Genomic DNA, 22,813 nt, shown 5'->3' on the forward strand with positions numbered 1-22,813 from the left:
CAGTCAAAAGTCGTTAATTCGGACACCCATAATCCGGAATGATCTATAATTCGGACCTCAAAGCTGCAAACTTTCTGCGCATGCGTCGCGTTCACGCATGCACACAGGCGTTTACGAGAGCACGTAAGACCCTTACGGCTGCGAATATGTTTGTGTGCATGCGCTTTTAATGTGTAACGGAGTTATACGCTAAGCTAAAGTTATCTAATTCAGTTAATGTTGCTGATTGCGTTGTTCCTTAATCTTTGAATTGGATCCGGCTTATTATTTTTTGCAGACTGTTAGAGCAATTTTATAAAAGTAAGCTTGAACTTTCGATTATGTCAAATAGAATTTCCGATATATATTTACTACAAAGCGAAAGTATGTTTTGAAATCCGAAATCTGTTTATCAATTTCACGCTGCTCTGCCGCAGAGGGGGGGGGCAGAAACATCATTATTAGATTATGATAGATTAGAAAGATTATGTCAAATAGAATTTCGGATATATATTTACTAATATGTAATTTGTATCTACAAAGCGAAAGTATGTTTTGAAATCCGAAATCTGTTTATCAATTTCATGCTGTGGATTGGAAGTTGATCTGTCAGCACTATCCTTATCTTCAGGGCAGATGTTTTTATTTTATTTGGTTTATAATTCTGTACTAAGTGTAGTATTTCATCTCGAGTCTTTGATATGATTTAAATCAAGTTCCTCGGATAGTGAAGAAAGTGACCCAGAGGTTATTGAAAACGAAAACATTTCGATTGACAAATTAGTGGGTATTCTCAACACAGCAATTATAAGACTTGAACAGGGGAACTTTGTAACTAAACAAGAAATTATGTCTGTTTAATAGAATTAAAGAGAAAGTATTATCACATGAAACGAAGCAACTTACATTGAAGGAAATGTTTAATAAAGTAAACAAATAAATATTAAGCTTTTTCTTTTTGTAAATTTTGTTACCCTTTAGATCATAATTGTTCTTTATTTAATAAATTACGGTTTCATATTTTTAATTTTGTAATTTCTGCATGCCATCTTACGAGATTTAAACTGATGATCTATAATCCAAAAAAATCGATAATCCGGAATCGCCGAAGTCCCGACGAGTCCGGATTAACGACTTTTGACTGTACTAATTTTGAAGGATGGTCTAAAGAATGGGGGTGGGGGAAAATTAATTAGCCTGCTTTGAGTTTAATATTTACATCTATGCAATTCAGTAATAAGTAAGTTCTTTGGTTAACATTTTCCTAGTCTAGTTGCAAAACATTAAGTTTGTAGTGTAATTATCCATTTTGGGTGCTATTTAATTCTTCAAAGATAAGGAATATGATATACATTCTTTCCATTAATGTATCTGCATTTTTGAGCTGGGTTAAATTCTTATTGATGATATTGATGAGTGCTATTAATTTGGAGAGATTTTTTAAGCCAAAAATACTTTCTAGTTCTTTGATTGTTTTGAATAATTCCATGAAACCAGTGGAGGTGATATTGCTTGAATTTTTATCGGGTAATGCTGAGGTATGAGTGTTATGCAATTGTGAGGGGGGAATGTGAGTGCATGGTTGAAAATTTGAAGTCTTGTTCTGATTGGTTGTGAATGTTGTGAGTAAGGTTTTCTGTGTTGGTTGATTTTTTTTTTGGGGTGAGAATGTCTGCATAGGATTTTCTGGGGCCTTGTGGAGTGTTCTTTTTTGGCTTTGGGAATTTTTCACACCCGCTATAAGAAACGGGGTGAGATTTGAAGCAGTTTACACAAGTTGGGTTATCTATATGGCCTTTATGTAGACACGTAGCAGAAGTGTGCTCCCCGGCGCATTTAACACAATGGCGAGCGTTAACAGTTATCTGATTAATTATGCCATTTCTGGCAATTATGACACTGGGGGATGAGATTTTTGTTGATGTACTTTTCTATCTGTACAATAAAAAGTGACATATATGTGATGTTGAATATTTCGTCTACATTAGGTGAGGGTAAAACTTGAATCTGGAACAGAGGCATAAGTTGTCATGTTCTATTACGTGTCATCTGTACAATTTTGTGTATGGTGAAGCCTTCTTTAGTGAGGATATCATTGATTTCTAAAATTTCCATGTCAATGGGGAGTCCTCTGATCACTGCTTTTATTGGGCATTGGTGTTTGGGATTTATGATGTAATGTTGAACATGTTTGTCTTTAAAATATTATGTAAGTGTTCTGTGGTCGACAGGGCTATCGGGTAAAATTTTGAGGAATTCTCCACTGATTTTGCCGAAAAATTTTTCTTGAGTTTGCGCTGCTAAGTATTTTAGGTACGGGTTGAATTTATAGTTATCTGGTGGCTTAACCATAATTGGCGATACAGATTTAGATTGTGTTGTCTCAGTGAAGGGTCTATCAGAATTTTGAACTGAGGTGGATGGTTGGTTTGAGGTGTTTTCTGCCATCTGAGCGTCTTGAAAGCTAATATTGGAGGAGTCCAGATGACTAAATTTATTTTTGGTGGGAATATCTAAGGGGGGAGGGTTAGTTTTTTTATTCTGCTTGGCGCATTTTACAGGCTTTACGAAGCTACCTTCAATTTTGGAATTGTCATCTGAGCTATCAGAAATATCATGTTGCTTGCGCTTAGAATTTGGGTTTAAGTTAGTATCTAGATTTTTAGCAGGGTTATCTACGGGGTTCCTAGCACACTGTTTTAAATAAAAGGTCAACTTACCCTTCTGGTGCTCCAAATTTTTCTGAAATTTGCGGAAATTCTGTTGGAATATAGGAATATGTCGATCCAGGTCCGTAACGCAGTGTTTAGCATCCATCTGTATCTTGGCCTGTTTATTTTGTTCTATCCATGGTTCAATCTGTTTGATTTCAATCATAGTATCCGCAATGGCCCTTTTAAGGTCAGATATATCCATGTTTCTGTTCTCCATTGAAGAATTGTCCATATTCATATCGGCAGTATCAACAGGTTGACTCCAATCTAAAGTCGAGGTTGGCTGATCTTTACAATATGGTAACTGGTAGTTTGGCGACATTTTGGAGGCGATAAAGGTTACTACCTGGGACTTTGGTAATAATGTGAGCAGTACTCAGTTCTGATTATGCATTATTTTGCGTGAGGGAAATGAGAGATCATGGGATATGTCATGTGATATTAATGGACGTATTACGGTTCTTTAATCGGAAAAGGGGGGAAATCGGGAAAAAATCTGGAAATTTTGTATTTGGCTTTATTCTGTGTTGTGTGAAACAGTGTTCGTTAATTTTTGGATCGTTAATTTTTGGCCCTAACTAAAGTGAATTCGAAATGGGTATTTAGTGGGATTGAAAGGGGTAGTAATAAGTGTTTCTTTAAGGTTGTGCAAGATAGAAGAAAAGATGTTTTATTAAGTTATTTATTTTACCTGGTACCTTGGTGTGAACTATAAGTATGATTTTAAAGATCCTGAAACAGAAATAAGAAAAGTTTATCGGACACGTAATCAAGATTCTGAAGAAGAATAGGTAAGTTAGTATTTTTAATTATTTGAGGATATTATTTTTATGCATTGTTCTAAATGTAAGGTGGAAGTATAGTAATTTGCGTAAACGTGCATGGAAATAATTTAAATATTTGACACTAAGTATTTGTAACCATTTGTAATGAAGTAAAGGTATGAATAAGTTAGTGACGTTTGTAATATAATAGATAATGTAGAGATAAAAGTTTTTGGATATTTTATTTATTTTATACGGGGAAATGTTCATATTTGGAAAGGGTATGTACTTTTTCGCGATCAGGTAATTTCATATATGTTCTTTTTACCGGGTTTAAAGATTCAGAAAATTGTTATGCATTTTCGTGAAATTTTTCTAATTTATGAGAAAAAAGCAGTGTACATGGATATAGTGAAGAGTGTGCGCAATGCCATTTTTGTGCAATTCTGGGATGTTTTTTTAAGTAAAAATAAGTCGACGTGTACATGGTTTAGTGATATTTTAATTAAATGATAGTTATTTTGTGAATTTTATGTTTGTAGGAATTTGGTATACGTTTAAGTTGAAGTAAACGTGCATGGAAATAATTTAAATATTTGACACTAAGTATTTGTAATGCTTGCGGTATGAATTCGTTGGTGACGTGTATAATATAATAGATGATTTAGAGGTAAAAGTTTTTGGATATTTTATTTATTTTATATGTGGAAATGTTCATATTTGGAAAGGGTATAAACTTTTTTGCGATCAGGTAATTTCATATGTGTTCTTTTTAACGGGTTTAAAGATTCAGAAAATTGTCATGTATTTTTGTGAAATTTTTCTAATTTATGAGAAAAAAGCAGCGTACATGGATATAGTGAAGAGTGTGCGCAATGCCATTTTTGTGCAATTTATGAGAAAAAAGCAGTGTACATGGATATAGTGAAGAGTGTGCGCAATGCCATTGTGTAATTCTGGGATTTTTTTTTAAGTAAAATTAAGTCGGCGTGTACATGGTTTATGTGTATGTGTTATTTTGAAAAACGTGTAAGGAGTATGGTATTGTGCACTTTTTCCCAATTTTGCAGTGAATATTTGTCATGATTAAGCAGTTTTGTTAGATAAAATTTCTAGCATAAGTGTAATTCGGCTAGTAGATTGTTGAAAGAAGTGTTCCGTAAATAAAAAGAAAAGAAACATGTCTTTACTTTGTGAAGACAAAATGGCGGTGGGAAAAAAAAAATAGAGGGTTGCTGTAGGAGAGTTGGTCGCCAAATTTTCGCCAAGTTACCATAATGTAAAGATCAACCTCGAGGTTTTATCCTGCAAGATAGCTATGCCCAATGGCAAAGGATCATGGGTGTTCTCCATCTATCGAAGAGCGCAAGAAAGAGCAACCTTCACCCACGGAGGCTGAAGGCAGATTCAATGCTCCATTATGGATTATTACATTTTAAATAAAATTTCATGGGTAAAACTATAGTTTAGGGTACCCCTTGGCAAAACTTGGCGATTTTTGGCGGTACATGGATACAAATTTTGTGCGATTTTTCGACTTGTTATTTTGGCTTGCGAAGCAATACAGGCAAACAAAAAATGCATAATCTCAATAAAATACATTTTAAACCAAACAATAAAATAACATAAAAAAGGAAAAACATGTTATACATTTAAGCACTACCAAATGCAAATATTCACTTACCATGATTCTCGAGTTCACTTCGTACACCCAGAGCCACGTAAAAATCAAAATATCAATCATACTCAAATGACTTTTTTCAAACCAGGTACTATTTCTGATCGAACGCTTCGCATAGTGACCATCTGAACCTTTCTTCCTACAAACCCATTCAAATCCATCTAAACGGTTTTTACGTTCGACTAAACGCATATCCTTCCTACATACAGGACACTTATAATGGCTACTAAGTAAATCTTCATTTACACACCAGTCAATTAAAGCTCTTTTCCCCTTTCGCTCCAAATCATACAGTAACTTCAAATTAATCTTACTACATTCGGCCATTCTACCGTCTAAAGAATCAAACCAACACACACCACAAAAATGCTTACAAAACATCCCATGATTCAAAATTTCCCAGAATCGTGCACCCGATTATGTCACAATAGGGTTTCCATAGCATTCAACTACTAAGGCTCCCATAAATGAAACAACTTGGCGATAAATCAAACAACAATTTCGCCATAATACAAGGGGTACCTTAAAGTCTACTCTACCCAATTCCATGTGGTCAACAGTGGTATATGTGGTATATGGCACTATGAGCAGTATTTAAATAGGACTTTTAATATGAATTTGCATATTATGCACAACAGAAGTTTGAGCTAAAAATTTTGCAATTTAACAGAACAAAACTATTTATCCAAAATTTTTAATGCTTTTATTTCAAGTTTTGGTACTAGTGGGTTTTAAGAGCCGTAAAAAAAATTGGAGCGAAAATGTATGAGCAAAAGCGCCAAATCTAGCAAACGCGCCCATTTTACAGCGCGCCAAATCTAGCGTACGTGCTGATTTCAGATTGTGTAAGTTTATATCCGCAATGGTTTATACATATAATATAGTTCTATATTTCTTAAGATGCCATTGAAACACTAGTTTAATTTTTAAACCCTTTTTTGATATCCTATTTATTTAATAATTTGGGAATTGCCCATGACAAAAACTTGGCAATAGAATTTTGGGTAAAGTGCAAAATCACCCACTGCTTGACACGTTTTTAAGAATTGCACATACTCGGTATCCATATACACATCAACCTATTTTCACTTCAAAAAAAAATCCCAGATTTGCACAAAAATGGCACTGCGCACACCCTTGACTTTATCTATGTACACATTGACCTATTTTCACTTAAAAAGTAAAAGAAAATTGACAGTTGTTTCTACCCGTGTAAAAAGCAGTAAACAAATAAGTGAACGATTCTGCACTTCACCAAGAATATTTTCAAAGAAAAGGCATCATTCATTATAGAAAATTACGTTTGAACAACAGAGATGAAATTATGCTTTAGCGACAAGTCGGTAGCGAAATAGCAATGTAGGCATCCATTCAGTTATGTTTAGCAATTTTTATATAAATTATAATAATGATCTGAAATAGTTATTTACTCTTATTTTCATATAAATTATAATAAAAAAAAACGTATTATATGAAATTAACCTTTCTAAATTAAAACATCAATCTTAAATAGTTATTTACTATTATACTTCCTTTCTTGCCGCAATTATTTTTGCCAGCATTGACATCAACAATAGTTTGGCGATTTTTTAAGGCCCTCAAAACCGAATAGTACCCAAATTTTTTATAAAAGATTAAATAAAATCACATCAGTTTAATTTTTATTCACCATGCATTCTTTATATCACATCTTCACAATAATAAACACTAAATAAACACAGAAAGATAGAAGGGGCGGAACTATACTCTGCATATACTATATAGTTACATTAAAACGCACTTGAAAGTTGAAATATATAAATGGGAATATTTAAATAATGAGTTTGAAATTTAATAAATGTGTTAGTTCATAGGCTTCATACAATTATCTAGTATAATAAATATTCATGCTTAAATGCATGCAACAGATAGAATATTTTAAAAAACCTAATTCGAATATATCTTTTTACGTATACCTCGACCGACAATGACTCATAGCTTTCTCGGTTAATTAATGTTGCAATCATACCCAAATCGCTACACTAGTAATGCCCCTTTGGTATTTACCACGAGCCTTTCGGTAAACGTCAAAGTAGTTTCTACATTTCGCGGGAAAAGATTATAAACTTAAAACAAATCTTTGGAATAGCTTCTGATAGTATTCACAAACAAAAAAAAAAAACAAAAAAAAAAGCAGAAATTATATATAACCTTAACTTCAAGTAATCGAAAGACAACTCAGCATACCGCGATAAAAATAAAAGTCCTACCTTATAGCATTTTGGTAAATTACTAAAGAACGGTTAATATACAAAATTATTCAATACAAATTTTCGATCTTTTGACAAGAATAGAAGGCAGCCATCTATACTAGTAGAAGTTAAAGTCAAGGAAAATGTAAGTTGGAGGGACTTTATTTATTTATTTATTTACGTAGATTGTTTTGCAAAATATATGTTTTAGATAAATTAGAATAAAAAATAAAGCAGCATAAATATATTTACGTTTATTTTCAAATAAATATTATATTAGTTTTTAGTTGAGTAATTTTCCTGAAATAGAACATTCTTATCTTATTTAAATAGTTCCCATTTCTAGTTTATGACGTTATAAGGATACAAATAACCATTATATGTCTAAAATATTAATATTTAAATGTAACGAAACTTTTAAAAGAATTAGTAAAAAATAGTATATTTAGATTTATTTCCAACAGGATGTAAGCATCCCAACTCAACGACAAGTTTATCGTGATGACGTCAGAGATGTAAAATGAAGTTGGATGGATGGATGTTTAACCGTTTGGCAGACACAGTGAAGTATGGAGCAAATAAAATTTAAAGCGAGAAATAAAACTTTTAAACATTTACGGAATTATCAGTACACCTTCATAAAAGTATAATCTTTCCTTTTGTTTAACGACTACATACAGTTTTTCAAAATGACTTCATAGTTTTGAAAAATGCTACACAACTTTTAAATAAGGAATGAATCTGTTAGGGGAAGGAGTTAGGGCTTAAGGTGTTAAGCTCACTAGTGGTCTTCATCTGTGATTGGTGATCCACAGTAAATTTTGGTTTTGTGAATGAGCTTGGAAAGATGGTGAGAAGGGGTTTCATTATCACTTTTTCGGCGACCTTTCACTTACTTTTCCGAGTTAGGAAAGGAGTATTTTTCCTAATTAAATCGCCATTTTGATTGTCTATGATAATAGGGTACTAGATAGCGTATTCAGTACAGTGGGAGCAACTTCTGTGCATTGTTTTTCTCGTAAAGCGATAAAGATGGAGAGAAGAAACTGAATCGTACCACCGTTGAGGGTAAGCGACATGTAAATGGCTTGATATTGAGGCGTAACTATTTATATTATATTATGATTTCCATTGAATGTGAAATGTTATTTGTGAGACTAGAAAGAAGACTTTTTTTTTTTTTTTTTTATATCGTATCATGCATGCAGTTTAAATTTTCTGTTTTAGTTAAGCATATTCGTGAAGGAGATTGATAAGGATCAACGGAGTGCGATTTCATTAATTAGAAGACAGGAATATGCTCTGTTAACTAAACAATGTGATCGAGGATAGGAATTTAAAATTTATCTCAGAAATATAAATATACAAAAATTTTAATGGACAGTTTATGATTAACATGACTTCAATATTAATCATCCGAAATGAAAGTTTAATGAAGACGGTAAAGATTTAAAAGTTGGTAATTTAGTATTAGTGATTTATAGCTTTTTTTTTTTTTTACTAGCTGTAGAGGAATTCTAGTATGTAAATATAATTACGTAAATGGTGCTACATCCGTGATCGGAGTCAATTTTTATCGAAATCACGATTTATATGTTCCATGTTACATCCATGTTAAATATCGAAGCAGAGAAAATACGCATATTTTTTATGCATAATAATAAACAAATTTTTAAGTGTTTTATTTTCGTTTAAGAAAAGCTATTAAATATAAAAATTCATAAATGTCGTATAATGTATGAAATTTTAAACAAAATTATTATAATCATTGAAAGTAAATATGCAAAAAAAGAATTTTTTTATTCATAATGTAAGCTATGATGAGATGTAAAATATTAACTCAAGATAAAATATTTGATCAGTGTATTCTTTTATAATCGGTATTTTTGGAAAGATTTTTAAAAATGAAACATGTTTTTCAGTTTATGTTTAAGGTTTTCAGAATATATTGTTTTAAAGCATTTAATGCTATTTTTAAATGTTGTAAAGTTATATATCTTTATTAAAATAAATGTATGCATGTCCTAATCTCATTTTTTTGTTTTTTAATAACAAATATGAAAAAGTATTTATTTTAAGTATATTTTTTATGTAAAATAAAATCTGAATTTAGTTAGAGTAAGTTGATTTATGTGCTAATGAATATCTTTTGAGTTATTTCCAGCAAATTACTATGTTATATATGATACAGTATTGTGAATTTTTACAGTCACAATTACTTGCACCACAAGCAGTATTCATTCTGCTGTATCTTCAATGACTTTTAAGTGAGTCATGTGTATCTTTATGGTTTCGTTATATATGTAAATAAAGTTCATTTACATTTATTACTTATTTTTGCATGACACAATCTAGTTATTTTTCTCTGTTTTAAACATATATAGATATACACACACACACACACACACAAAATTCCTGAAATATATAAGCTTTTTTATTTAATTAATATAATATACTAGTTCACTTTTTAATAAATAGTTTAATCACATATTTTATTAATTATTTTTAGTGTCTGGTTATAAATTAAATTAATCATTTTTAACAATATTTAAAGTCAAAAATATATCTTTATTTTAATCAAATAATATCTGTTATATATGTGAAAAATATTTTAAGTCTAGAATTAATAAATATTATTTTTTCCCTGCGTGTAAGTTTTTAATGCTGTAATATAAAAGGAAATTCATGGTTAAATGTCAATAACATTAAATAATAAAAACTATCTGATATAATTGTTTCTGAATTTTAAACTGATTGCTAAGAATCTGAATAAATCTGGATTTGAAATCTTTCATGGTCAGCGTCCTTTTTAATGGAAACAGATCAAATATTAATTTTTTTATACTTGTAAGGTTATTATATAAATTAACCAGTTATTTCTAATTTTAGCCTTTATTATAAGTTCTCCTTTGCATTTCATTACCAGAATATAAATGAAACTGATGTTTTCAGAGTTTTAGGACAGAGGGTGTTTCTGGTTTGAATATATGCGCTATGTTTTAGTTCCTGCCAGTTTTGATAGTTGTATCTTTCAACTTTAATATTATTATCTGCCAATAACAGGATTTTGACTCTAGTTAGAATTACTGAGCCATATTAGAGTAAGATTTAAATTCTGTAATCTTTGACTTCTAGTCTGTGTTTTAAATTGCATTAGACTGTTCCTTTAATTGTATCACCTTAAGCTGTTATTATACTGTTAGCATAAAAATGTGCATTTATATTCTAAGCTCTATTAAAATAAAAAGGTTTATTTAAATCTTTCCATGACTTTGCAGTTAGTTTCAGTTAATCTCTTCATGTTTGTTAGGGATTTTGGACAAATTGACTTTAACAGAATTCTAAGATTTCATTCAAAAAAACAACTTCTAATTGGAGGGGAATGGTACACAGACAAAATTCTAGTTATATGTACCAGTTTATAGAATAGGTGAAGAATTTTCTTTCATACTTAAAGGTGTCTATTACATTCAAAGGAGATTTTCCAGTATTCATAAGCAATATTTATTGCTTTATCATCCAGTATGAATGTTATCTGTTGGCCCATAAACTGTATATTAAATTCATATGTTTTTCATTCTGCCTCGTTGATGGATGCTTCTGGTCCCTTTCTAGTGAAGTTTTATAGAAATTTCATTACCATGTATTATTGTGGCCTTTAAAGTATAAAATTGTTTTCAGTGTGGTACAGAGCATAATAAGCATTCTTTTCTTTGACTGTATTTAAGTAGTGTTTTCACATTTTGCTGTATAGTAATATTTCTATTTAATTATTCAACCAAATGTGAATTATTCATCTTCAAATCATTGAATGTTTTCTTCAGAATCTTTAGATATTAAACGTTGTAGGGGTTGTTTTTAATGGTATATTTTTTCTTTCCTAATTTTTTCCCCCTTTTTTCTCTCTGTAGTGCTAATTTTTTAAAGGTATTACTCTAGGTGCTTGCATTCAGCATTTATCTTATAGGTCATCAAAGAAATATGGAGACTAGAACTGAATCGCAATCCAAGATAATGGGCCTACACCTGAATGATGAAAAAAATTATCATTGTGAATGATAGCAGGGAGCGGACAATGAAAAAGGCTTTATAAATATCTTTAAAGTATAGTGAATTAAATGGGTTTTAAAGTATAGTGAACATTCTCATAAAAGCCGCTTTTTAAAGTGAATATTACTTCTGAGAAAATGTTGAACATTCCCTAAAATAACCACTTCTGTAAAGGATTAAAATCATCTGGAATTGTAGATGAATCTGCGAGAAAGAGTTCATCATAGAATCACTAGATTTTAGTGTACATAAATGTATAACTAAAGTGAGACATAAACTTATGCCGAAAATTTAGAAAATAATGATTTTGCTCTTTTAAGAGTGAAATGAAATCTTGCAAATGCATTGCTTTGGAAAAGGCAAACAATGATTCTATAACTGTGTTATGTACAATATATCTTTTATTAATTACATTAGTGATTAAATGTTTATAAAAAGTATCAGTTACCTATTATGAAGCCTCTTATGGCAACCAGCTGTTAAAGTGTTTCTTAAAAGAACATTACATTGAACATCACTTCTCTAATTAAGACACAATAACACGCCGAATAAATACTAATTCAGAAGTCAAACAACAAAAATCAGCGTTAATTTACAAAATTGTTGTTGTTTGACTTCTGAATTATCACTTCTCTAAGTTAACCACTTGCAGAAAAGCTAAAAATCCTAGCTGTAGCTAGAAGTAGCTGTCTTAGAGTTCATTCTCTTTTTTTCTTTTGGACTGTATAATCTGTATTAAAATAAAAAGTTGAAATTAAAAAAATAAATAATTCTCTATTTTGCATAAGAAAAAGGATAACCCATTTATCTGTATGTTTTTCTGAATATCCAGCTATATTTTGATCTGGATCATTCTACTCTATCTGTAACAGTCTGTAATCCACATAATTGGAGTTTAGATAATAAGCATGCTACTGAATTAGATTTGTTGGCACTTTCTAATTATCTGCATTATCCCCTTTCCCAATAAAAAAGTTGCAAACTCATTGCTGTCTTTAAGAGAATTCAGAAACTCATTTTTCACCAAATCAGTAAGCAAAACGCAACAGCCATTTTCAAAATGGAATCATGCTAAGAACTGCAGGTCAAGAGCAATCAATCCGTAAAGTTAAAAAAGCATATGCTTTTTTCCCCCATCATATACAGAGATCTGTTTTTAATTAAAAGAACATCAGAGAATTGTACAAATCTGGCTTAGTACAACTTCTTCATTGCACACCCATCAAAATAGATATGTGCTACATGCCCACTGAGTTGCCACAAATATATTTTAGTAACCTGAGGCTCCACATAACTGTCAACAGCTGCTTTGCTTCATGAATGGTTTTTCATAACTTTTTAGCAGGGGTATGGATAATCAGAAAATATCATTTTCTTTAACAGAATATTCTTTTTTTGCAGTTTGGTATATAATTAAACGGCATCAATAATTTCATCATTATCAGTTTCAGTGTTATTTTTATTTAATTTAATTTACAATACGAAAATATATCTTACACAATATCAGATTTTCTATTATTTATGTTTGTCTACATCAAGTGATTGCAGTTTGTGTGCTTAAATTATTGTGTATGATCATCTTTAAAACTGCAGCAAAATTGCAAAAGATAGAAGAAAATTTACATTTCATCATTATGGTTATTTATTTTATTATTTACATTCATTATGGTATCAATAATTTCATCATATGTTGTTTGGTTGCTTATTATGCCTCTTCTTATTTATTCTGTAAAACAAGTTCATTAATAAGAAAGTAGTGGGCAATCCGTAATTTGAAATTATCAGTTCTGGTACTTATTCATTACAGATTTCCTTCGAAACTGAATATTATACGACTTACATACAGAGAGTGTTTAAAATTTTTTAGAATGATTTTGGAGCCATTTAATGTCTAAAAGAGTATTTTTTAAATGTTCAATCTGATAGCCTTCTTTCTGGATTATAAAAAGTTTTTATAATCCATATGTTTTGGTTTCCGTGGTAGAAAGGCTTTTCGTAAAATTTCCAGAGGTGTTAATTTTCCGTTGCTCTTCTGCTGCTTTCCAGAGTCCATCAATCCTGATGGGTTTGCACGTAGAAAGAGCTGTTTTCAAGAGAGCAAAGGCACAATAATCCATTGGTGAAATGTCTGGGAACTTTGCAGGAATACATTGAAAAGGTATATCTCCTTGTTATCAAACCAACATTCGCTGTGTGCAAATTTGTCACACAGCAGTTTTTATTTAACAATATTTTAACTGTTGCACGTAGCATATTTTTTTAGTGACCACAGTTCACCATATAATGTTTATAGTCACCTAGTAGTCATTTATATGAAAATTTAGTTAGTTAACTAGTTATAATAATCAAAATGTCGAAATCTCCGAAAAGTGCACATAACAGATAATGGTTTCACAAGGATGATATGCAATACCTGTATCAGTCTTCTGTTCTTTATATATATATATATATATGAATGTGGTGGTACATTTCAAAGTGACTTGTTGCTTTCTCTTGATGAAATCTCTTTGAAAGTCACTGCCATAAAGAAACAAAATTTTTTTCTCTAAATTTCAGACGTAAAATTTTTTTTGTGATAATACATTAATTTAAAATTTTTTCTCACTCTGCATATTTTTAATTTCCCATTGTAAAAGAATACTGAGACAATCACAAACCTCTTCCTCTATTATTAATTACAAAAGATATAAAAAAAAATACTTTTTATATGGTATCAGTACTATTTATTCTATGAAACAAGTTCGCAAATACGAAAGTAGAAATTAAAGGAACTGTCTTTGCATTGGTGGAACCAGGTTTGTACGTTTTTTCTCTTCGTTTTTGATAATAAATAGACCTTTTTTTATTATTATTCCAGTCATTTAGGTAAACCCATGCTTCATCGAGGATCACACTGTATTTCCATTGATTTCCTACTAAATAGTTTTTATACAGGGTTCTACAAAATGTTCTGTTAAGCCATATGCCTTAGCACAAGCTGGTTAACATCATGTTTCTTAGATTTTTTAAGTTGTAAATTTTGGTTTGTTATTTTATTTATTGTTGCTACTGATGTATTTAAAGACTTTGCAATTAATTTCTATATCAGCAGATTTTCTCTTCTCACCAGCGATCTAACATTAGAAACAGTACATACCTTTTCCAAGTTTTCATATGGAGTCTTCTTTCCATGTAGAAATAATGATTGATGGTTTTCTTTTGTCAAATTAATAATGTTGCTTGTTTTGCGCTTCAAAATTTTAATATCATGCATTTTATATCATTTTCAAATTATGGAATAAGAAATATTTCCCTTTGGAAAGCATAAGAGCATATCCTTCAATTCACAACAACTTATTTACATGTGACTTTTGGAAGAAGAATAAAGTTAAAAGTAGCAGATGATATTTCTGATTTCAAAAAACAAGTTGTTGCCAGAAAGTTTTATCCCAAACTTCTTTCTTATTTATGAAAAATGTCGAAATTACCAAATGTTTTCAAAATTCAATTGTTTCTTTGATCCTGTATATTCCAAATGAACACTTTATGTACATATTACAGAAATACATACTTAATGTTGTTCAGCTTTGGCATTCAGAATATCTTTGAAATGATTTTTTGCTTGCTGAGTCATCTGCAAAATAAATTCAGCGAGATAAGTTGTAAGGTGGTGTCTTGCAGTTCCTTTCATTCTGTTTCTTTAGTTTTCTATTGGAAGTTTCTTTTTTCTGGATAATTTTTAGTTATCTATCAGGATGAATCCCAGATTTGATCAAAATCTGTGTGGAGTCCACTTTCTGGCCCCAGAAAATTATATTTGTGATTCACTTGTCATCAGCTTCACACATTTGTGACTGCTTATTTCTTCTAGCTATAAAAAAATAGTTCCTTCTTTGTAGTGCTTTTGGATTTCTACCACCAATCTTGCTGCTGTTCTATCTGGAACAGTCAGCAGAAAGGTTTGTGTATTTACATGGCATATTCTTCCAAAGATCCATTGCTCTGGAAGGATTGGGTGAGCATTATTTTTATGTTTGTCAAATAGACTGTCATCTGTTCGACTCCACCCAGTGCTGCCTGTTTTTATGCTATGTGTATTTATTGAAGATATCGATCAATAATTGTGTAGTGATCCCATTTCTTCACCAAATTTGATTGCCTTGTGTGTATGACTCAACAACAAATAGGGCAAACAGCTCTTATAAAGGAGATGCAGCTCTCATCAAGGCTGTTTTTGATTTTCATTCTAATACTTCGCTTGACGTTCAGTCTTGAGAAGTACAGCTTCATGGAATGTGAAGTTTAGCATTCTCTGTTGTTGGACAAAGTGCCATATTTCTCACATCATCCAGTGCTTTCTTTTATATCAGCTAACAAGCTGTACATTACTGTTATGACTTTTTGACAAGCCACCCCTTCCTCCCAGGGCAATTTCTAAAAAATAATTGAAATTCAGCAAATTTATAATGCATGAGATATATAAACAATAGATATTTTTAGTTCTCTTTTTCTGTTAAACTTACCTAACTTGACAAAGAATTACTTGTATTAAAATGAAAAAAAAATTAATCCAAGAATATTAAATGTACTGTGAGCTCTCTACAGGATTATTGCACTCTATTCCATATGATTTTATTCTTCCAGTAGGTAATTGCCATAACATAAGTCACATTGAGTACTAATGTTTTGTGCTTTCAGAAATGCTGTTCTTATTCAAAGGTGGTTGAAGTAAAAAATTTATTTAAGCAAAAGCCTTATTTTTTTTTTTTATTAATAGTATTGCTGTTGGTGGTGATGTGGAAGATAATTTCTATTCCAAAAAAATATGGTTTTAACATAAAAGAAAAGTACAGCGCTCAGTATACATCCATTATTCGTATAAATTTTTCAACAAAACAGGGTTTAGAAATGTGGCAGGCAAAGCTGTGCTAACATCTGGTATTTTAAAGAAATAAAGAATTTCAATATGTATGTACAGCAAAAAATAATATAATGAATACTCTCTAAGATGGCTGTCCGTAATTCCAAATGTGCTTATATTTGATGGAGATGAGTGTTTTAAAGAGATGATGATCTCAAAAATATGCACTTCTTTTAGATGTAATTACCATGAGTGAGTTCAGGCTATTCAAAGGCTTGCTACCTTTCTTTTTAGCCCTTTTACAACATTTTCTCGTCCTTTCTCGGGATTTATTTGGAATGAACATCTTGAAATAAAGTTTAACTGATTTATTACTGCTCTAAACCTAGTATTTTTAGCTGAGCGTAGGTTGCTTATTGCAGTTATGACTGAGAAAGTTACTTTGCCACTAAAATCATAAATAAATAAAATAAAGTTGTGTGACAATAGTTACAATGCATAAAATAGCGAACTATAAAAGTGCCCTACCAGGAATTCCCAAGTTATAAAGAATAACTGTATAAATGTGAGTTGTAAATTGAGGGGGAGAATAAACATTAAGAATGGCAAAGATCTTTTTAAAATACATAAGATTCTTGATATTTTTTTTTAGTATTTAAATAAGAGTTTAAAAAATGATTCTTTTCATAATCAATTCCAGCAGTGAGTTGCACATTTTTTCTTAATTAAAAAAAAAAAAAAAAAAGCAGTGTAGCCAGTAATTTTTGTAGAAAGACAATAACCATGAATTATATTTTTAATTTTTAGACCTTAGAAACTTTGTCTGGAATTAAGAAGAAAATTTTATTTTCTATTATTGATAGATTAATTATTTTTTAGTTTTAGAACCTTTGATTCAATGCCTTTCCATTGATTATCAAACTTAATTTTTATTTTAGGTGGTCTGTTTCCACAATGGATAATATACACATCCTGGACCCAAGAAAACAAGAGCTTTTAGAGGCTAGATTATTGGGAAACAGAGTTAGTTTTAATTTTCCAATTTAGCTCTATTACATCTTGTATAAAATGTTTTTGATCCTTGTATTTATGAGAAATTTAACCCTTTGATGTGTACAATATTATTTTTATAATATTTTAACTAAAAAACTCTCAAAATTGAATATTATGGTCTAAGAGACAAATAATATATGAATTTTAAAAAATCCATTGATCTGTGGTGGTCGCGTTGTGAAACCAGCACGTGTCTAGGACTTTGAAAATTACTAAGGTAGTAAAGGAAGAAACTTACCTTGTTCCATGCACATTTCCAGTAAATGACAAAATTTCTGAATTAAAAAAAAAGTTATATTTAAAAATTTGTATTATTTTACAAAGTAAATAATCAGAAAAAATAAAAAAATTAACATTTATGTAATTTTTTTATAGCAATGAAGATGTAAGAACATACATAATAAAGACATTTGGATAAATAGTTAAGAAAAACTTTTTTTTTTTTTTTTTAATGTTAAAAAACAAAGTTTCTTTTTGTGAAACTTTTGATGTTTTATAATGTTAAAAAATAATGTTGTTTTTTGTGAAACTGCATAGATCGACATTGCATGCTTTGAACATGTATCTTGTTCTGTGAGGTTTCTTCCTTATACTGCAAAATGTATACTGTGGGAATTTACATTTTGCTGGTGTATGTTCTGCATTTAGTCTGTTTTTGTCTGGCACATGATGTTTGTTGTTTTTCATGTTAATAGGTGGCTTGGTCTTTTTTGCTTTCATAAGGATCCTTTGTTTCTTACTTCTGGTAGTATCCATTCTGTACAACCTGAGTATTTTTAAATTCAGATCACTTTCTGGAAGCATTCGATATGTAATGAATGCATTTATAATGATGTCATCAATAAAATGGGGGAAAAAATCGATGCCACAATTTTTTACTTTTTCTGTCAATTTCATCTAAACTTCTTAAACAATCAAAGCAGTCTACATAGCCCATATTTTTATTATAATATGTAATTAATTACCTTTGGACATTGTATCTGAGCTTTTTGTCTAGTTTTTTCTTTTTTTTCGATAGTAGATGGAATAATGAATCGACTAAACTAGATAAAATGGTATGATAATAAGATGGAATAATGAAATCGACTAGGCTAGGCATCCGGACTTGTCGGAACTTCAGCGTTTCTGAATTTGGGATTTTTCCAGATATTAGATCATCAGTTTAAAGCTTGTAAGATGGCATGTAGAAATTATAAAATTAAAAGTATGAAATCGTGACTTATGAAATAATGAAGCATTTATGATCTGAAAGGTAATAAAATTTACAAAAAAAAAAGCTTAATATTTATTTGTTTACTTTATTAAACATTTCTTTCAATGTAAGTTGTTTAAGTTGCTTTTTTTGTGCTAATATTTTCTCTTTAATTCTGTAGACAGTCAGAATTTCTTATTCAGTTACAAAGTTCCATTGTTCAAGTCCTGTAATTGCTGTCAAAAATTTTCACTAATTTGTCAATCGAAATTTTTTAGTTTTCAATAACCGCTCTGTCATTTTCTTCACTATTGGTAGTGGTATTTTCTTTATCTAAATCCATAGTACAGGTTTCGCCATCCGTTAACTGATTAATTATTGGGGCAGTTTCATTGCAATGAAAAACTTCTGTTATATCATCTTCATTTATTATCGCTTCTCCACATTTCTTTAAAAAAAATCCATCACTTGGAAAATTTAACCTTTAGTTTGTGATATCCGAAAACCTTCACATCCGCAGCTATCATATTCATCAACCTTACCATGTCATATGCTAGCTGACCCTAAATTATGCCAGGCATTTTTTAAAGTATCTGCAGACATCCTCATATGATCTTGCAATGCTCCACAAAGCAGATTTTACACTAAAATATTTTAAAAATTCTTGAATAGGCTGGCCATTATTCAAGAAATTTAACATGGGTCTTAAATATTCTACTTTACATTTCAGTGCAGACACTGTTCCAATATCCATAGGCTTAATGATTGACATACAATTTGGAGGAAAGAACAGTACTGATACATTATCTTTCACTAAAACTTTAAGAATTAGCTGAAGTGTGAGCCGAACAGTTGCCTACAATCAGGACAATTTTTATGTTCTCAGGTAAACCAACCGAATTCTGATGAGCCTCGGGTATGAAATGATTTTCAAACCGATGTTCCATTAACATTTGTGTCATCCATGTTCTTTTATTTGCATGATATATAATGAGAAACGTTTTACTCCTTTAAACACTAGAATTACGGAAGGAGTCATTTTGACACCTAGTGAACTTTTATCTCTGACAGCTCGTCTTTTTTTTCGCAAATATCTTAATCCTTTCTCGACTTTTCCTAAATCATTGTGATTTACGAAATAGTAAAGATTTCAAGAAAATTGTATTTTTATTTTAGCCCTAACAAATGATTATACTTGGAAATATGACAGGTGTCATTTTGACCTCTTTGAGAGAAAAGAAGTGTGAATACATTCCATTGTATTATCCGAGCACTGTTACTTCTGTAAACTATTTTTATTTGCACCTGCTAAACAAAATACAAACAAAGGAAAAGAATATGGTGGGTCTGCGTAGTTTGACATCTGTCAGTCACATAATTTGCAATACTTTTCTTTGTGGAAAGAAAACAGAGAAAAGAGATTATTACTAGCTGTAGGTTGAGCTGAACGTTTGTAGATTTTTCGTAGATATTTTGTCCATTATTCGTAACAAGTTTTAGTGGAAAATTTTATTCTATTTACATGAATTTATTCTAGTGATGTACTAATGGGGTGTAGAAAAGGACTAACGCATGAAGAAATTGTGAAAATGATGCAAGAACTATCTGATGTCGATTCTGGTTCTGAAATCGAAAATAATTCTACAGATAAAGATGGAGATGAAACATCTTGTGATTCTGAATTTATTATAGAGAGTAATCAGGCAATATTATCCTCTAGCTCAAGTGAAAGTATAAATGGATTTGTTTCTACGAGTTCAAATTCTGCCATACCTAAGAATGCCAAAGCGGGAACTAGTAGATGCTCAAAAGGGAATATGAAATTCAACATAATTCATACTAACACTTGTAAAGAAATTGCTAGGAATGGAACTGTATGGAAAGTAGAAAATACTTCTAGTCGACAACCCTTGCAAAATATATTGCGAGAAAATGCAATACTGACATCCTATGCTAAACGTCACATTTGTTCTGGTAAAGCTCTTAGTGCGTGGAAGTTAATAATAAATGAAAACATTTTAAGCGTCATAAAGGAACGTACCGATGCTGAAGAAAAGCGTAAACTTCATAATGACTCTTTCACTATTATATTAGCAGAACTGGAAGCATTTATAGCGTTATTGTACGTAAGGGGGGCATTAGCCACCAAGGGCTTACCAATTCTTAGTTTGTGCTCCAAGACTTGGGCACCAAAGTTTTTTCGTGAAACTATGAGTAGAGATAGGTTTCTGGAACTTATGAAATTTCTTCGTTTTGATAATAAACTAACAAGGACTTCAGGTTTGCAGTGTGATAAATTTGCACTAATATCCGAGGTATGTAATACTTTTATAGAAAACTGTAAGATTTGCTACAAACCAAATTGAAACATTACGTTTGATGAACAGTTATTCCCTACAAAAACAAGATGCCGTTTTTTGCAGTAATGCCTAACAAGCCCAATAAATTCGGAATAAAATTTTGGCTAGCAGTAGACATTAGGACAAAATACTTATTAAACGGATTTCCATATTTAGGAAAAGATACCCCAAGAAAAGAATTTAGGAAAAGATACATGAAAGCACCATCACGTTGTTGGCCAGTACATGTATTCTACAATATTTTGGACTTAGCAGGCATAAATGCATGGATTCTGTATAAGGAAGTTACAAAAGAAAATATCAGCAGTAAGCGTGTGTGCAAATTGCTGCGCTAATATATTATCTATAAATAAAATATTTCTATTTCTATGTACTCTTTATAGCAAAAAGTTTGTTTTAAAATACTTTAATATTTGGATTAAAAACCACTTTTTTTGGAAAAATTTGCGTAAATATTTATACACTTTATTTTCTGTGTTTCTGAAATGTAAGCTATCGAAAATTGGGGGGAAAAAATGTCTCAACATTCTTTAAAATAAACTGTAGTTGTCATAATTGTGTCATTTTAATTTCTTTTTCACAAATATATTATATCATATAGAAAAATATGCAGATATCTTATCAAGGGATCAAAATGACACTCGCCGTAATTCTAGGTATACAAACCGAGGGTCAAGGGTGTGGGAATTTCCAGCATTTGGATTTGCATGCAAGCTATAGAGTTAAACGTACAATTCCCAAAAATGAGTGATCTGCCTTCTGAAAAGTAAAATTTTGCGGACAAAAATAGCTCTCGGAGTGCTTCGAAAAGAAACTTAGGAACATAAGTTAAAGGATTACTTTCATGCATACCTAATGCTAATAGGCATAAGCTTTGATTATAATTAATAATCCTTTGGTCTACATTAAACTGTTGTTCAAGAAATTAAATATTTTTTAGCATCTTCTGTTCTATTTATTATTTAATTCCTCGACATGAATGATTTGCTAGTCTTCTTTCATTTTAATTGCTAACATTTGCTAAATAAAATAAAACAAATATTGTACCAAATTCAGTAAGTACACAAACTTAATATGCAGTTTATTCCAGTTAAATTGTTCATGGGATTTTCATAAAAGAAGTTGTGTAAGTTAATGTAAGTGTTCATATGAATAAAAATGACAAATTTGTTTCAAAAGAATTAGTTCGAAAATTAAATCTTTTATGTGTTTTCACATTGTTTTAACTTTAAATATCCTTTTTACTTATATGCATTTTTGTTAAATTTTAAATGACAAATTTGATATAAGAAAATAAATAAGTTATTTTGAAGATCTTTAACTCAAGAAAATATATTTTTTTGAAAAAAAATGTACATAAAAATTTAGCTCGCATGTTAAAATTCATAGAAAAATTTTAGCCTCATATATAAATGCTAGAATATAATGATTAAAGTAATTTAAATTTATATAGAATATCACGATTGTTTTCAAATTCATAGGGGCTTTTAACCAGAGGAAAATTAATTTTAAGCGTAAAGACGATTTCAAACAGAGATAATTTTAATAACACATTAAAATGCTGTTGGGAAAAATATTTGTGTACCCATTTTTCATGTTCGTGTAAAAAGGTAAAGTAAAATGCCAGAATTACACTAAATATTTTGAATTAATAAACTTCATTTTCAATCATTTTGGACTTTGTATAATGGCGAGTGAAATATACCATAAAGGCAGTAGGTGTTTTTTTTTTTTTTTTTTTTTTTTTTTTTCCAGTACTTTCGGATTCATATAAGTTTCATAAAAATAACATGTGGAAAATAAAGATAAAGAGTCAACAGTATCTTCAGCCTTTTTTATTCATATAAATTTCGTAAAAGTAACATGCAAAAAATACCATACCCTTATTTCACCAAAATATAATACATGTATTTTTGGAGACGTGCTGCCTGGGAACTTTTTTACTGCCA

General features: G+C 30.5%; 2 protein-coding genes across 19 annotated transcripts in view; one reads left to right on the plus strand and one right to left on the minus strand.

The window, feature by feature from the left end:
- Nucleotides 1-7,525, minus strand: part of LOC118183214 (late secretory pathway protein AVL9 homolog) — a 172,651-nt gene extending 165,126 nt beyond the window's left edge. For 7 of the 8 annotated variants that reach the window (XR_015042726.1, XR_015042727.1, XM_085822404.1 and 4 more), the window contains exon 1: nt 7,388-7,525. The gene's annotated coding sequence lies outside the window, so the exon portion shown is untranslated. The remainder of the gene's footprint in view (nt 1-7,387) is intronic. The other variant, XM_085822408.1, reaches the window with a different exon arrangement.
- A 365-nt stretch (nt 7,526-7,890) lies between these two features.
- Nucleotides 7,891-22,813, plus strand: part of LOC118204035 (serine/threonine-protein kinase tousled-like 1) — a 159,090-nt gene continuing 144,167 nt past the window's right edge. For 2 of the 11 annotated variants that reach the window (XM_085822414.1, XM_085822417.1), the window contains exons 1-2: nt 7,892-8,437; nt 17,198-17,282. In XM_085822414.1, coding sequence (XP_085678540.1) covers nt 17,214-17,282 — 69 coding nt within the window. In that variant the 5' untranslated portion in view covers nt 7,892-8,437; nt 17,198-17,213. Of the gene's footprint in view, nt 8,438-8,635; nt 8,825-9,578; nt 9,637-17,197; nt 17,283-22,813 lie in introns of those variants that run through there. The other 9 variants (XM_085822409.1, XM_085822411.1, XM_085822412.1 and 6 more) reach the window with 8 other exon arrangements.

Source organism: Stegodyphus dumicola, chromosome 8 (assembly GCF_044657685.1).
Source record: "Stegodyphus dumicola isolate Sdum_Otavi_A_Nest chromosome 8, ASM4465768v1".
NCBI classification, from domain to species: domain Eukaryota; kingdom Metazoa; phylum Arthropoda; class Arachnida; order Araneae; family Eresidae; genus Stegodyphus; species Stegodyphus dumicola.